The following is a 15,131-nucleotide window of genomic DNA, read 5'->3' on the forward strand; positions in this document are numbered from 1 at the left end:
GGCTTACGGCAGAAAGGGGAGTGCTGGGAGGCACCAATTGATGAAGGGATCCTCATCTGTACAAACAAGGAGGTTGGACATCAGGCATGGTTCATTAAGCATTTTAGCAGTATTGTTTGTGAGCCTAGAGAGATGACTCGGTGGAAGAGAGTCCATATTGTTCTTGTAGAACATCCCAGTTCAGGTGACTCATAAACTACGTGTATCTATTCCAGCTCCAGTGATCCAGTGCCCTCTTCTGATCTCCATGATTGTGAAATACAGAGCTAAGCATGGTCAAGAGCTAGAGAGGAGCTAGCAAAACAGTTCAGTGGACAAAAGTGTGTGTGTGTGTGTGTCTGTCTGTGATACTTACACAGACAGACAGACAGACAGACACACACACACACACACACTTAAAATATTTTTAATCTTGTTTGTAAGAAAGAGTAAGTTGGGGCTGGTGAGATGGCTCAGTGGGTAAGAGCACCCAACAGCTCTTAGTTCTTCCGAAGGTCCGGAGTTCAAATCCCAGCAACCACATGGTGGCTCACAACCATCCATAATGATCTGACTCCCTCTTCTGGAGTGTCTGAAGACAACGACAGTGTACTTACATATAATAAATAAATAAATTCTTTAAAAAAAAAAAAGAGTAAGTTGGCCCTCTCTTTTCTTATTTCTTCCCCATCTAACTAGCTGTCCTTGCCAGAATGAGACCCTCAGTCCTCAGCACTCACCTGTTTGTCTGTTGACCCAGGGTCTCCCTACATTGTTCAAGGGGGGGGGGAGCCTCTTTTTGTTATTGTTCTTAGAGGAGGTCTCTCACTGCTGAGGCTGGCTCAGTAAGTACCTGAGAATGCTCTCAAACTCCTAATTATCCTGCTTCCCACCTCCCAAGTGCTGAGATTACAAACACATGCCACTCTGTGATTTATTTTAAAATTTTTTTTCCTTTAAAAAAAAATCAGGCATGTGAGATGGTCCAGTGTGTAACAGCATGTGTCACCAAGCTTGACAACCCTCATTTGATCCCCAGAACCCACAGGGTCGAGGAATCAAACTCCCTAAAATTGTCCTCTGTCCACCGTGAGAGTCCCATGGCGCATGTACACATGTACACACTGTAAAGACAAATTGTTTCAAGTCCCAGACTGAGGCCTAGAGGAGAGCGGGAGTGGCGTGCCGAGGTGGGGTGGGTGAGCTGCCATTCCAGAGCCCTACACAATTGAGAAATGGATTCAGCCTGTTCAGTGCAGAACTATGTGTGATGGTGTAAACATGTCCAATAGTTTAGTTCCTCAGAATTCTTTCTGGAGAATATTTTCAGTGGATTTTTTTTATTAGGTATTTTCCTCATTTACATTTCCAATGCTATCCCAAAAGTCCCCCATACCCTCCCCCCCACTCCCCTACCCACCCACTCCCACTTTTTGGCCCTGGCATTCCCCTGTACTGGGGCATATAAAATTTGCAAGTCCAATGGGCCTCTCTTTCCAGTGATGGCCGACTAGGCCATCTTTTGATACATATGCAGCTAGAGTCAAGAGCTCCGGGGTACTGGTTAGTTCATAATGTTGTTCCACCTATAGGGTTGCAGATCCCTTTAGCTCCTTGGGTATTTTCTCTAGCTCCAGGATTTTTTTTAAAAAATATAATTTTAAAGCAAACACTGTGGCAAAAAGCAAAACAACAAAAAGTCACAGTGCAAGCTGGATGTGTGCCCACAGACCTGTGATCCCAGGGTGTGGGAGGATGAGGCAGGAGGTCATGAGTTCTTAGCCAGCCTCAGCTACACAGTGTGTTTGAGGCCAGTTTGGCTTCATTTTTATTGTGTGTCTTTTGTTCATCTGTGTGTGTATAAACCAACCAAAGTGGGTGCTGGTCATCTGGGACATCAGAAAACACTCTTTTTTTAATTTTTAAGATTTATTTATTATTTTACATAAGTAAACTGTATCTGTCTTCAGATGCGCCAGAAGAGAATGTCAGATCTCATTACAAGTGGTTGTGAGCCACCATGTGGTTGCTGGGATTTGAACTCAGGACCTTCGGAAGAGCAGTCAGTGCTCTAACCCACTGAGCCATCTCGCCAGCCCCAGAAAACACTCTTAACTAACCACTGAGCCATCTCTCCAACCCTCAAGACTTTTTTTTTTTTTTTAAACGCAGAAAGGGTTTTCCCATGCTATATTTTTATTGTTGTTGTTCAATTTGCTTTGTTTTGTTGAGTTGAGGGCAGAGCACAGGGCCTAGTGCACAAGGCAAACACTCTATCACTTTGCCACATCCCTGCCCCTGGTTTGGTTTTTTGTTTTATTTTGTTGGAAATGGGGTCTCACTCTGTAGGCAAAGCTGATCTCAATGTTTGGAACTCCTGTTTTCTTAGCCCCTAAGTGTTGGGATTACAAGTGTGAGCCAACACACCCTGCAGTGTTATACTGTTCTATAGGACAGTATTGCTGGGCCTTAAGTTGTGAACGTTCAAATTATTTGGTGCACTCCATGAAAATCCTAATGCATGCTTTCTCATATAATTTTTACTTGAAAATGTTTTACTTAAAATATTTGGCTTAAAAGAGTCCTCTTATGGTCTTGTCAGGCATCAATGGGAGAAGTCACCCTTGGTCCCCTGAAGGCTAGTTGCCCCAGTGTAGGGGAATTAAAGGGCAGGGAGGTAGGAGTGGGTGGGTGGGGGCATACCCTCATAGAAGCAGGAGGAGGGGGGATAGGATAGGGAGCTTGGGGGGGATCGGGAAAGGAGATAACATTTGAAATGTAAATAAATAAAATATCCAATAGAAAAAGAAAAGAAGAGAAGAGAAGAGAAGAGAAGAGAAGAGAAGAGAAGAGAAGAGAAGAGAAGAGAAGAGAAAGAAGAAAAGCGTCCTCTTGGTGGGGTGGAGGTAACCAGAATGGTATAGGACTATATTCCCAGCACTGGGAGTGGGGATGGGGTGGTGCAGGACACTCACCATTCCTTTGAAGCTATCTTGGACTAAGCAGCAAATTTCAGGCCAGTTAGTGCTACACAGAGATAGGGAAAGACCCCGCCCCAGCCTTTGTTAGGCAGAAGGTAGAGGTGAGCAGTGGAGGTGTGGAGTCTCACTCTCAGCGGCGGGGCACTAAAGGAGACTCTGGCCCTGGTTCCTATAAGCGCCCTTCCTCCTTCCAAGAAAGGATAATTAGCTAGTGGGCTCTGATAATTACCTAATGAAAAACCTTGAACAAATCTCAAAAAGAAATAAATAACTTCCAGTTCAGACCCGTGTTGGACAAAGATACAGGGAAAAGAAAACCATTTCAATTTGCTAATTATATGGCTGTGGTAAAGTTAGGTAGATTCCCAGACCGTATGAATAGTCTCCCCTTCTCTTACTCAACCCCGGTCTGCACACGCTGATGCAACTGTGTTGCTTTTTTGTATTGTCTGTCTGTTTCATCTATTTTAGGCAGGGACTTGTGTACCCAAGAATGACATACTGCTTGCCAACTGCTAGGATTACAGTCACCACTACGATTTTAAGAGAGATTCGCTCACATGCTCCATTGCTTTTATCTGTGTGTCTCACTGGATTTTCCTCAAAGAGTACAAGTATGGAGGAATATCTCCGCACTCGACTCTTAGCTGGTATTTAGCACTCCTGTCTTTGCCGCATATACCTTTTCAGTATCAGGAAGGGCTTTCCAAAGGGAGAGGCTCAAGTACAGGAATGCCCTTTATTTTAGTTAGGTGAGCGGAAAGAGACTGGGATATCGCTTGACAGAACGTTGGGGATTCTTTCACTCCTTAATCTGTTAGGGAACACTTCCCTCAGCCATGTATATAGACCTGAAGGCCCCGGGGGAACCATTTTAGCAGACTATCGCCAGAACTGAATCTCAAGGTTAGGGTAAATGATTCGCTCCTGACCTCCGAATACCCTGGTGCTGACCTTACTTTCATTTTAGGCTTTGGGGGTGGGGGAAGTAACTGCAAACGAACTGCTGGAACCCCAGAAAGCTTGCTTTTATAGGCTTTCGATAAATGAACTAGCCATTATGACCACTTGTAGATGTTGATTTTTGGATGCTAAGATAATGTTTTCTGAAGAGCCATGAGGCCTGAGGCAAGTAAGTGAGAGACTATTTCGATTGCGGTAACTGGACTACATACATACATACATACATACATACATACATACATACATACATACATACATACATGCATACCAATGTTTCCTAGCCTTTGCCCACTGTGGGTTATTTATTTTAACACACACACACTACAATGTCAGCGCAAGCCTTCACGCGTTGTGGGCCACTTACACACACACACCACTTACACACACCCACACCCACACCAACACACACACACACCCCACACACACACCAATGTCAGCGCAAGCCTTCACTCGTTGTGGGCCACTTAGTAGCCCGGAACCTCGCGTGCAGAGGCTGCTAAGGCTGAGCGCACAGGGAAGCTTTTGGGTGCTGCACCGCCGTACGCAACGCCCTTCAGCCCGGAACCTCGCGTGCAGAAGCTGCTAAGGCTGAGCGCACAGGGAAGCTTTTGGGTGCTGCACCGCCGTACGCAATGCCCTTCAGCCCGGAGCGCGGAGGAGGACGGTAGCTCGGTCACGGCGTTTGGAGTCGTTGTTTTTCCTATAGTTGGAGTCGAGGTCAAACCTCTCGTGGAACCCGCCTCAAGATGATGAACGGCCGGCCGGGCCATGAGCCCTTAACATTCTTGCCGGACGAGGCCCGGAGCCTGCCCCCGCCCAAGCTGAACGACCCGCGGCTCGTCTACATCGGCTTCTTGGGCTACTGCACGGGCCTGATGGACAACATGATGCGGATGCGACCGGTGATGAAAGCAGGTGAGGGCTGCGGGCGATCCTGCTCGGACGAGGAGCTGCAGGGTTGCCCGCTGAGGTCATCTGTGCTCTACGAGGCCTTCCTGCCTAGCTGGGGGCGCCAGGCTCTCCCAGGGCGTGCATCCCCTCTCGGGTTCTCAGCGCCAAGAGTAGCCACATTGAAGAAAACCAAGTGCAGCGCAACGGGGACTTCTAAACCCCACAGTTAAGTCTGTGAAGGACTCAAGAGGGGCTCCTCACAGTTCGCGCTGTACTTCGTGCTAAATGGTTGCCCAGCCCATTTCTCTCAGACGTGAGAAAGTATTGTACCGACGAGGGCACGGGACCTAAGCAGAGTTCAGAGTTAAAGCACCTTGCCCACAAGCTAGTTAAAGAGAGGAGCTTGTGTTGTGTTGGTGTGTGTTTAGAACCAGAGCTTCTCAGAGTTGGAGTGCATAGAAATAATATACTGTTAAAATATTGGTTTGATTCATAAGGTCTGGGGAGAGGACTAATGTGGACAAACTCCAGACGCTACTGCCCTTATTCTGGAATAGGAGACTGTCAATAAACTAGCAAGCTGTATATTCTAGTTTGTCACTGGCTTCTGGTCGCGATTGAGAATAGCTTAGCTTACACAATGTAGCTGTGCTAAGAACTGTAGAATTCCAAAGATACATGTAGAAGCAAGATAACTGACTTTGTTATAGTTCTTCTGTGGGGGGGGGGGGGTTGGATAGAGGGGAGATAACAACCTGAATTAGTTCCCTCTCCAACACCGTGTCAGCCCTGGGGATTGAACTCCCCAAGTCAGACTTGGTGGCAAATGTCTTTATTATCTCACTAGCTGTGCACTTAACTTTGAATATCAGGCAAGAGTTAAAAGAACTTCCTAGGTCTGGGGGGGTGGGCTGGGGTGTGCAAGGCGTTCTGAAAGTGGGTGAATTTGATTACTTAGCTGCAAGATTACGGTGATAAGGCTGCAGAGGCTATCAGAGGATGGCAGTTTAATCTCTGGGTGGGGAAGACATTAAAACGTTTGAGAACTGAGGAAGCTCAGTGGTGAGGGTCAGTTTTGTCAGCAATCTAAACCATCAGTTGGAGCCAAGGACCACAGTACAAGAAAGCTAATGAAATGGTTCCAGCCACTAGGACTCATCCCAGCTAATCATCTGTGTTAGACATGAAGGTCAGCATCCATGACATCCTAGAGTCACTGGTCACTAGTCCTCAAATACTATTGGAAGCCAATATGTCTTGGAAATGCTCAAGTTCTCTCTCGTTCTGTGTGTGTGTGTGTGTGTGTGTGTGTGTGTGTGTGTACACTCACACACACGTGCACGTGTGTGTCTGATCATGCCTAAGCTTGTCGCTTGGGAACTACATGGTTTTATTTCATTGTTTCCTGCCTGTGTCATGTGGTCAATCTGCTAGTCTCCTTGTCTACCAAGTGAGAACCTTTGTGTCTTTGTTGTGACAGTTCCGTGAGTTCTGTGGATTAGGTACATAACACACAAAAGGTGCTGAGTGGGAGGGACTGACAGAACTTCTCTTTGCCAGGCATTGGGGTTGTACATCCTGAGTATAGGGAGGAGAACTGACCTTTAGAAGCAAGTCAGCCAGAAATACAAATCAATGTGTTGCTGGTCTTGGAGTGGTAGATACATGCTTTGACAGAGATGGCATGATGACACTTTGAGAGGGTGAAAGAGGTACAAAGGTGAGGAAAAATGTTCTGCAGGAGGTACAGACGGGCTGCAATGTGGACTGTGCCATTTAGTACCACCTTATTGCTTCCAGGGGCTGGAGAAGGGCATATGCTTTGTGCCAGGCATTGTGGTGCATGCCTTTAATCCCAACACTAGGGAGGCAGAGGCAGGCAGATCTCTTTTCATTTGTTTTGCCTGGTCTACAGTGTGAGTTCCAGGCCAGCCAGGTTATACAGTGAGGGAGACCCTTTCTCCACAAAAAAGAAGAGCGTATGCTTTGGGGTGTGATGCTGTGTCTCCCCAACTAGTGATTTAATTCCAAGGAGACTCGATGTTTCTGTAAGACATGAAGTAATTTTAGACAGCAGTCAGGACGAGAGGTCAGAATTCCTTGAGCATCCTTACTGCTTTGGACATAGCCGTGCTGGAGCCTGTTTCCTCTACAGTGTTTCCTGAGCACATACTGTGTTGGTCTAACTCAGTGTTCTTAAGCCCTCTCTACTTACAGCATATTTCTGACAGTACATTTTAATGTAACCCCCAGTATAGAGTTTTTTGTTGTTTTGTTTGTTTGTATTTTGTTTGTATTTGAGACAAAAATCTCAATATGTAGACTAGGCTGTTGTGGAACTCAGAGGAATCGTCCTGCCTCTGCCTCCCATGTGTTGCTCACCACCATGGCTGGCTATATTTTAAATAGATATATAAAGCAACATTTACTGAAAGACAGGTATTTCTATGAGTTTGAGGCCAGCCTGGGCTACATAGTGAGTTCTAGGATAGCCAGGGCTACATGATGATACCTTGTCTAGGAAAAAACGAATGAGGAAGTGCCATGGGCAGACTGAGTCGGAGTAACACAAGAGAGTGCTGAATCTGCATGTAGTCTTTCAAAGCAAGCATCAGACTTCTTTAGTCATTACAGAAGAAAACATGGAAGTTAGGTGATACATCAGCCAAGATACATTAAGGTCGTCATCTGATGCATAATGACTCTACACAAAACTGAGAAATGCATACATAAAGACTGGCAGGAACCAGGCAGTGGTTACAACTGAGATTAAAAAGGGGCCCTATCTAAAGTCGGCTATCATAGGAGCCAGCTGTGAGGATTTTGCACCCTAGTCACAATTCTAGTCTAAGCACCTAATTATGCTATTCCTCTGGGCCTTGTGAAAACTTGCACAAGGGGAGTTCTGCTCTTGCTAACCTTTTCACGAATAATACAGTACTCTAGTTCCTCCTTAAACCACAACCCACCTTCTTCCTAGACCATTGTAAATTCCTGCATATGGGAGTAACTTGGCTGTAATTCTAAGTATCCGTGGGGAACCTCTAGGAGACCAGTTACCATGAAATTTTCTGCCTCAGGACCTTGGCCAAGCTTTTGGACTTGTCACCCAGACTCTACTGGAGTGGGTGTGACAAGGAAGAAGAAGAGGAGAAGAGGAAGAAGAAGAAAGGGGAGGAGGGGTAGTCACCCTGTGAGGGCAGCTCACATCTGAACAGATCAGGAAACATAGATGGGACAGGACTTGAGGTCAGGTTATAAGACCTCTGGCCCTCAAAACCAGTGACCCAGGTAGAGCCAACCTCGAAAGCTCCACAGCTTCCCAAAATAGTACCACCAACTGGGTACCAAATGCTGAGTGGAGGAACATTTCACATTTAAACCATGATGTACAGTAACGAGTGTGACCCACACTTCTTGGAGACTTGAGGGAGTGGCAAAGGAAATGAGTGGTGGGCTTTGGACTGAAGCCTTGGAGAATACTTACCATTCTACAGATAGTGATGGAATATTTTAGCGGTGAAATAAACTTATACCCGTCTTTTTTAAGTTTGTAGAAAATGCTAAATAAAATGTCTTTTTTTTTTTTAAAGATTTATTTATTTATTTATTATATGTAAGTACACTGTAGCTGTCTTCAGACGCACCAGAAGAGGGCATCAGATCTCATTACCAGTGGTTGTGAGCCACCATGTGGTTGCTGGGATTTGAACTTCGGACCTTTGGAAGAGCAGTCGGGTGTTCTTACCCACTGAGCCATCTCACCAGCCCTATATCTTCTTATTCTATTCCCTGTCATCTGTGTTTTAAAACCCTGGCTGATAACTCCTTCAAGTTAGTTGGTTATAAAGTCTACAATTAAATGTTTGCTGATTTTTAGCGTGACATTGGTAATGCACTGTATGTAAATGGCATAATGGCTTCCGTGTTTAGGTTCATCAATAAAGGAGAGAAAGGGAAAGTGGATGTGGAGGGAAACCCCAGAGAGAAGGAAGCTAAGGGGATGGGAACCTGGAGAACAGCTAAGCCATGCCTTTAGAGTGTGGGGACCAACTGGCCTCAGTACCTGAAGCACTTGTGAGTCTTCTGCTGAGACGCGGGGGTCACGGTAGAGCCTGGTCTTTGTGTAGCTCAGTGGCTCAGTGGAGGGCACGGAACACTGCTCAGAGAACCAGTTTGGGGAATTAGTGGCTGCAGCTCCAGACTGAAGAATATCGTGTAGGGATGGAGAGATGGCTCAGCGGTTTGATTTCCAGTATTCACATGATGGCTCACAAATGCCTGTAGCTTGAGTTCCAGAGGGTCCAACGGGGAGTTGGGCCTACACACAGGCTTTTACATGTGGTGCACATAAGTACATACTTCACTCTCACACATAAAATAAAACTAAATATTTTAAAAAGAATATCTTATTTTTATGGCTTTTTCACATTTTCCAGACCACCTTTATATACATTTTATCTTGGTTTGTATATTACTAGAACGAGAAAGATAGAGTAGGTATGTTGTTGTTGTTTGTTTGAGACAGGGTTTCTCTGTGTAGCTTTGGCTGTCCTGGAACTTGGTCTGTAAACCAGGCTGGCCTTGACCTCACAGAGACCCATCTGCCTCTGACTCCCAAGTTCTGGTGTTTGCCACCACTGCCCATCATGTATTTTCTCTTTGTAGAGATAGTAAATTTACTTGCCCAAAGGCATTCATTGCTTTAATAAATATACATTAGGTGTTAAATGCTGATTGGTATAGCCGGATGAATTAGATGTTGCTTGCCCTAATGGTAGAGACAGGAACAAATTATGGTACAACTTATAAGTGAGTTCACCTTGTGGACTCCACAAAATAGGAAACCATTGTAGAGGTATTGATATTGGAAGCTATAGCATGATGGTGCAGTTGCTGGGCACAGCAGTAACCAGCGTGTTGGTGGGGTTTTGTCTAAAAACTGTTTTATTGGGTTTTACTATGTCTGTCTCCTTCCAACCCTTATTCTATCTACCCTAATCCCTTCCAACCCTCCAATACCACTTAGGAGTGAAAACAAAGGTTAGCGAGTGTGGACCCCTATAGGCTACTTCCTGCTGCTTATGGGCATGGGGTTCCCTGGGACAAGTCCAGTTTTTGTTGTCAGAATATCCAGCAGTCCAGCAACCGGGCAATCCATCAGTATCAAGTGCAGCAGCAGGAGGGAGCAGCAGCTGCCACAGATCCTTTTGGGGCTCTTGCATTATACCCTCTCCTGAGTCCCCAGAATTAAAACTATCTGCAGCTGTCAAAAATCACGCCCCCCAGAGCACAAGGCAGTTGTAGTTAAGCACAAGGCAGTCATAGTTAATGGCTGTGGACAATCTGAAGCAGCCCATACCCCACACCTGGGGTTCAAACAGAAACATAACTCAGGGTGTCTGTCTGTCTGTTTGTTTGTTTGTTTGTTTTGTTTTGTTTTCCGAGACAGGGTTTCTCGGTATAGCCCTGGCTGTCCTGGAACTCACTCTGTAGACCAGGCTGGCCTCAAACTCAGAAATCCACCTGCCTCTGCCTCCCAAGTGCTGGGATTAAAGGCGTGCGCCACCACGCCCGGCTAACTCAGGGTTTTTAAGAAACCACAATTCTCACCACACCAGTACATGGTATTTCACAGAGAACGTTAGGCTGAGGGATAATGGGTGAGCAGAAAGCTGGATCAGAGCAGGTGGCTCTGGCCTGGAAGGGTTACACTCGCTGTAGGGGGAAAAGAGTCCGGGACTCCGGGTCTGAGTGTGGGAAAGGCTGTAAAATGAAACTCTGTGGTGAACAGCACTGCTCTTCTGAGATGGAGAAAGGTGCAGAGGCAAGACCTGAAGTGCAAGTTCCAGCCTAGGCTCTGTGGACCCTGGGGAGGGAAGGGAGGGGAGGGGTTCTTTTTTTGTTTGTTTTGTAAAGAACATTAGCAAGAATACCATAAGAAGCTGGGATGTAACATAAGCGTACTTCTCTGTGCACTTTGACTGATGGTTTGCTTTGGGTTTTGTAATTCCAGGTTTGCATCGCCAGCTTCTGTTCGTTACGTCCTTTTTCTTTGCTGGATACTTTTATTTAAAACGTCAGGACTATTTGTATGCTGTGAAGGACCATGACATGTTTGGTTATATGAAATTACATCCAGAAGATTTTCCTGAAAAAGGTATCTCGTGTTAATTGAAAATGAAAAACCGCTTGTTTACTTTGTCTCATTCTCCCTGGTTAACAGCTCAGGTACTGGCTGCTTGTGTGGACTCAAACATGTTCTTCTGTAGCCTTTTATAAGAACATATCCATTCAGAATGGTCCCGCCTCGTCCTACCATAGCGCTGGGGCCTGAGCCAGCATGGATGAGGGGAGACACGGCATTCAGCAGGTCTCCATCAGTAAGATGAGTCCTGTTGGCCTTTCTCTTTCAGTATAGCCCTATTTACTTAAGCCATCATCATCATCATGGTTATTATTTTATGTGTATGGATGTGTGCCTGCATGTGCGTCTGTATACAGTGTATATGCTTGAGGAGGCCAGAAGAGAATGTCGTATCCCTTGGAAGTGGAGTCACAGACAGTTGTGGCAGCCACAGACACTCTGGAAGTGGAACTGGAAGAGCAGCACTCCTGACCCTAACCTTTATTTGTTTTTGTTTTTTTGTTTTGTTTTGTTTTGTTTTAATATTTTTTATTAGGTATTTTCCTCATTTACATTTCCAATGCTATCCCAAAAGTCCCCATACCCTCCCTCCCACTTCCCTACCCACCCACTCCCACTTTTTGGCCCTGGTATTCCCCTGTACTGGGGTATATAAAGTTTGCAAGTCCAATGGGCCTCTCTTTCCAGTGATGGCCGACTAGGCCATCTTTTGATACATATGCAGCTAGAGTCAAGAGCTCCGGGGTACTGTTTATTTCATAATGTTGTTCCAAACCTATAGGGTTGCAGATCCCTTTAGCTCCTTGGGTACTTTCTCTAGCTCCTCCATTGGGGGCCCTGTGATCCATCCAATAGCTGTCTGTGAGCATCTACTTCTGTGTTTGCTAGCCCCGGCATAGTCTCAAAAGAGACAGCTTTATCAGGGTCCTTTCAGCAAAATCTTGCTAGTGTATGCAATGGTGTCAGAGTTTGGAAGCTGATTATGGGATGGATCCCCAGATATGGCAGTCTCTAGATGGTCCATCCTTTCGTCACAGCTCCAAACTTTGTCTCTGTAACTCCTTCTTTGTTCCCAATTCTAAGAAGGGGCAAAGTGTCCACACTTTGGTCTTCATTCTTCTTGAGTTTCATGCGTTTAGCAAATTGTATCTTATATCTTGGGTATCCTAAGTTTCTGGGCTAATATCCACTTATCAGTGAGTACATATTGTGTGAGTTCCTTTGTGATTGGGTTACCTCACTCAGGATGATGCCCCTTTATTTGTTTATGTTTTGAATGCTGAAGCCTAAGCCCAGGACCTCAGACACTCAGCACATGTTCTGCCCCTCAGCCACATCCCTAGCCCAAAAAAATAGAATTTTTAAAATATAACTTTAAAATGAATATTTTATGATTCTTTCACAGAGAAGAAAACCTATGCTGAAATTCTTGAGCCATTCCATCCAGTGCGTTGAAGTTTTCAAAAGGCTTGTTCCTGTTCCTCTTCACCACAACCTGAGTATTTTCTGAGTTTTATGGGATTTTCTGTGACAGTGAAGTTTAGGTTAAGATGTTAACACTGTTATTAAAATAGTTATTATGAATCCTCGGTTCCTTTCCTGGTTCTGCTTATTTTAATTGTGTGTGTACACATGGGTGTGTGCACCTCTGCAGGCTTGTGCAAATTTGTACACTTGAGTATCCGAGGAAGCCAGAAAAGAGTACCAGATGCCCTGGAAATGGAGTTTCTTGGTGGGTGTGAGCTGCCCAGTGTGTGTGTTTGGAACTGAATTCCAGTCCTTATAAGAGCAGTATTGTGGGGCAGTGGACCTTCCCACTAGACGGAGGAACTGGTAAGGTTGCAGCAAGTTCAGGACCCTGGAAATACTCATGAATGAGAACAGCAGGAGTTCAGACTAGCTCCCAACCAGGTCCCTGTCCTGGAGCACGCCACGACGCCCTACCAAGAGGACCATGACAACTGGTAATGTGGCACAGAGTGTAGAGTTCCTCATGCTAATGAGGTGTCTAGACAGGGCGAGTGTTTAGCCAATGAGCTTCTCTTCTTGGGCATCCCCTCCTGCAAAAGGTGTTTAACCTCCAGTCCACCCTGAGTAAGTCTTATGCATCCTCATCCGCCATGAGTAAAGCAGTTTGGACAAGCAAGAACTGTCTTAAGGACCGCGGGGTGGGTGGGTGCAGATTGGAAGGTTGCCTGTGCTGTTCCTAGCTCCTCCAGGTCCCCAGTGGCGGCTGGACACACAGGAGTTTGAGAATCACAGCCTCCATCCCAGCCCCTGCTGTTTCTCACCAGGAGAAACATAGTCTGGGACCCTGATCTTAGACTGCATCTCGCCTCCCCTGAGCAGTGTGTTGGTGACGCGCACCCCAGCAGCGAGGAGGAGAGACAGCCTAGTGCCCCCGTGATTTGCCTCCCTAATCAGTGTATAGGTGGCATTCCAACAGCCCAGCAGTGAGGCAGAAACTCAGACCCATAGTATATACTCTTTAAAAAATTTATTTTATGTATATGACTGTTCTACAGGTATACCTGCATTTCAGAAGAGGACATCAGATCACATTACAGATGGTTGTGAGCCACCATGTGGTTGCTAGAAATTGAACTCAGGTCCTCTGGAAGAGCAGCCAGTGCTTTTAACCACTGAGCCATCTCTCTAGCAAGGCTTCTTTTTTTTTTTTTTTTGGTTTTTCGAGACAGGGTTATTCTGTGTAGCCCTGGCTATCCTGGAACTCACTCTATAGACCAGGCTGGCCTCGAACTCAGAAATCCGCCTGCCTCTGCCTCCCGAGTGCTGGGATTAAAGGCGTGCGCCACCACGCCCGGCTTGCAAGGCTCCTTTTTAAAAAAAAAAAAATTTTTTTTAAATGTATTTGGCTGAGTGTGGTAGCGTACACCTTTAGTCCTAGCACTGGGGAAACACAGGCAGGTGGATCTCAATGAGTTTCCCACCAGCCTGGTCTACAGAGTAAGTTCCAGGCAAGCCAAGGTTACATAGTGAGGTGCCATTTCAAAACAACAAAATGAATAAATTGATTGATTGATTGATTGATTGATTGGAGCTAGGTTTCCTGTGACCTAGGTAGTCTTGAACTCCTGACCCTCATGCATCGGTCTCCTAAGCGTGGAGATTTCAGCTGTACACTACCATACTCAATTTGAGACAGAATTTTGCTGTGTAGCTCAGGCTGGCCTAAAGCCAGCAATTCTACATCAGCCTCCCAAGTGCTAGAATTAGAGGTGTGTGCCAGCACTAAACCTGACTTCTGAATCCTTGGGGCTCTTGTTTTTTAATTTTCATTTTTTCTCTTCTCATACAATACTTCCTGTCCACAGTTTTCTCACTACTCCCAGTTACCCCAACCTCCTTTCTCCCCTAGACCCACCCCGCTCCTGTCTACCCACAGTGAAGTGCAGGCCTCCTAGGGACATCAACTGGAGAAGTCACAAGAAGACACAATAAGACCAGGCACAAACCCTCACATCAAAGCTGGACAAGGCAACCGAGGAGGAGGAGGGGAAGGATCTGAAAAGCAGGCAAAAAAGAGACTCACTCCCACAGCTAGGAATCTCCCCAAGACAGTAAGCAACAACCACAACAAACAAGCAGAGGAGGACCCAGTGCAGACCCATACACAGTCTGTGATGATGCTGATTCGGTCTCTGAGCCTCTACAAGCCCTGCTTAGTTGATCCTGTGGGCCATATTCTCCCAGGGTCCTTGACCCCTCTGGCTCCCACAATTCCTCTCTTTGAATTCCTTTTTTATTTTTATTTTTTTAAGAAAACTGATTCATTACCAAAAAAAAAAAAAAAAAAAAAAAATTTAGCCAGGCAGGCCTGGTAGTATATACCTTTAATATGCATTCACACATGCATGCGAGTGTATGTGACCCTCAGAGGACATTTTGTGGGAGTCAGTTTTTTCCTTCCACTGACTCAGTACTTTACATTTATTCTGTGTGTTATGTGTGCATGTGGAGGTCAGAAAAGGACTTGCAGGAATCCACTCACCTATTATGTGGTTCCTGGGGATCAAACTCAGGTTTCCAGCTTGGAGGAAATTCTTTTAACCCCCAGCCGTCTTATAAGCCCATTTGGAAGATATTTTTAAAAACTCATTTATTTTTTTACTTTATGTATTTGCTTGTTTTGTCTTCATGTGTCTGCA

General features: G+C 45.6%; 1 protein-coding gene across 1 annotated transcript; it reads left to right on the forward strand.

Annotated features, from left to right (window-relative positions):
• Positions 1–4,482: 4,482 nt before the first annotated feature.
• Positions 4,483–12,548, forward strand: Ndufc2 (NADH:ubiquinone oxidoreductase subunit C2). The gene is made up of 3 exons (XM_021168005.2): positions 4,483–4,838; positions 10,831–10,974; positions 12,368–12,548. The coding sequence occupies exons 1-3, from the start codon at positions 4,670–4,672 to the stop codon at positions 12,415–12,417; spliced, it is 363 nt and encodes a 120-aa protein (XP_021023664.1). The 5' UTR covers positions 4,483–4,669; the 3' UTR covers positions 12,418–12,548.
• The last annotated feature ends 2,583 nt before the right edge of the window (positions 12,549–15,131 follow it).

Source organism: Mus caroli, chromosome 7, assembly GCF_900094665.2.
Source record: "Mus caroli chromosome 7, CAROLI_EIJ_v1.1, whole genome shotgun sequence".
NCBI lineage: Eukaryota > Metazoa > Chordata > Mammalia > Rodentia > Muridae > Mus > Mus caroli.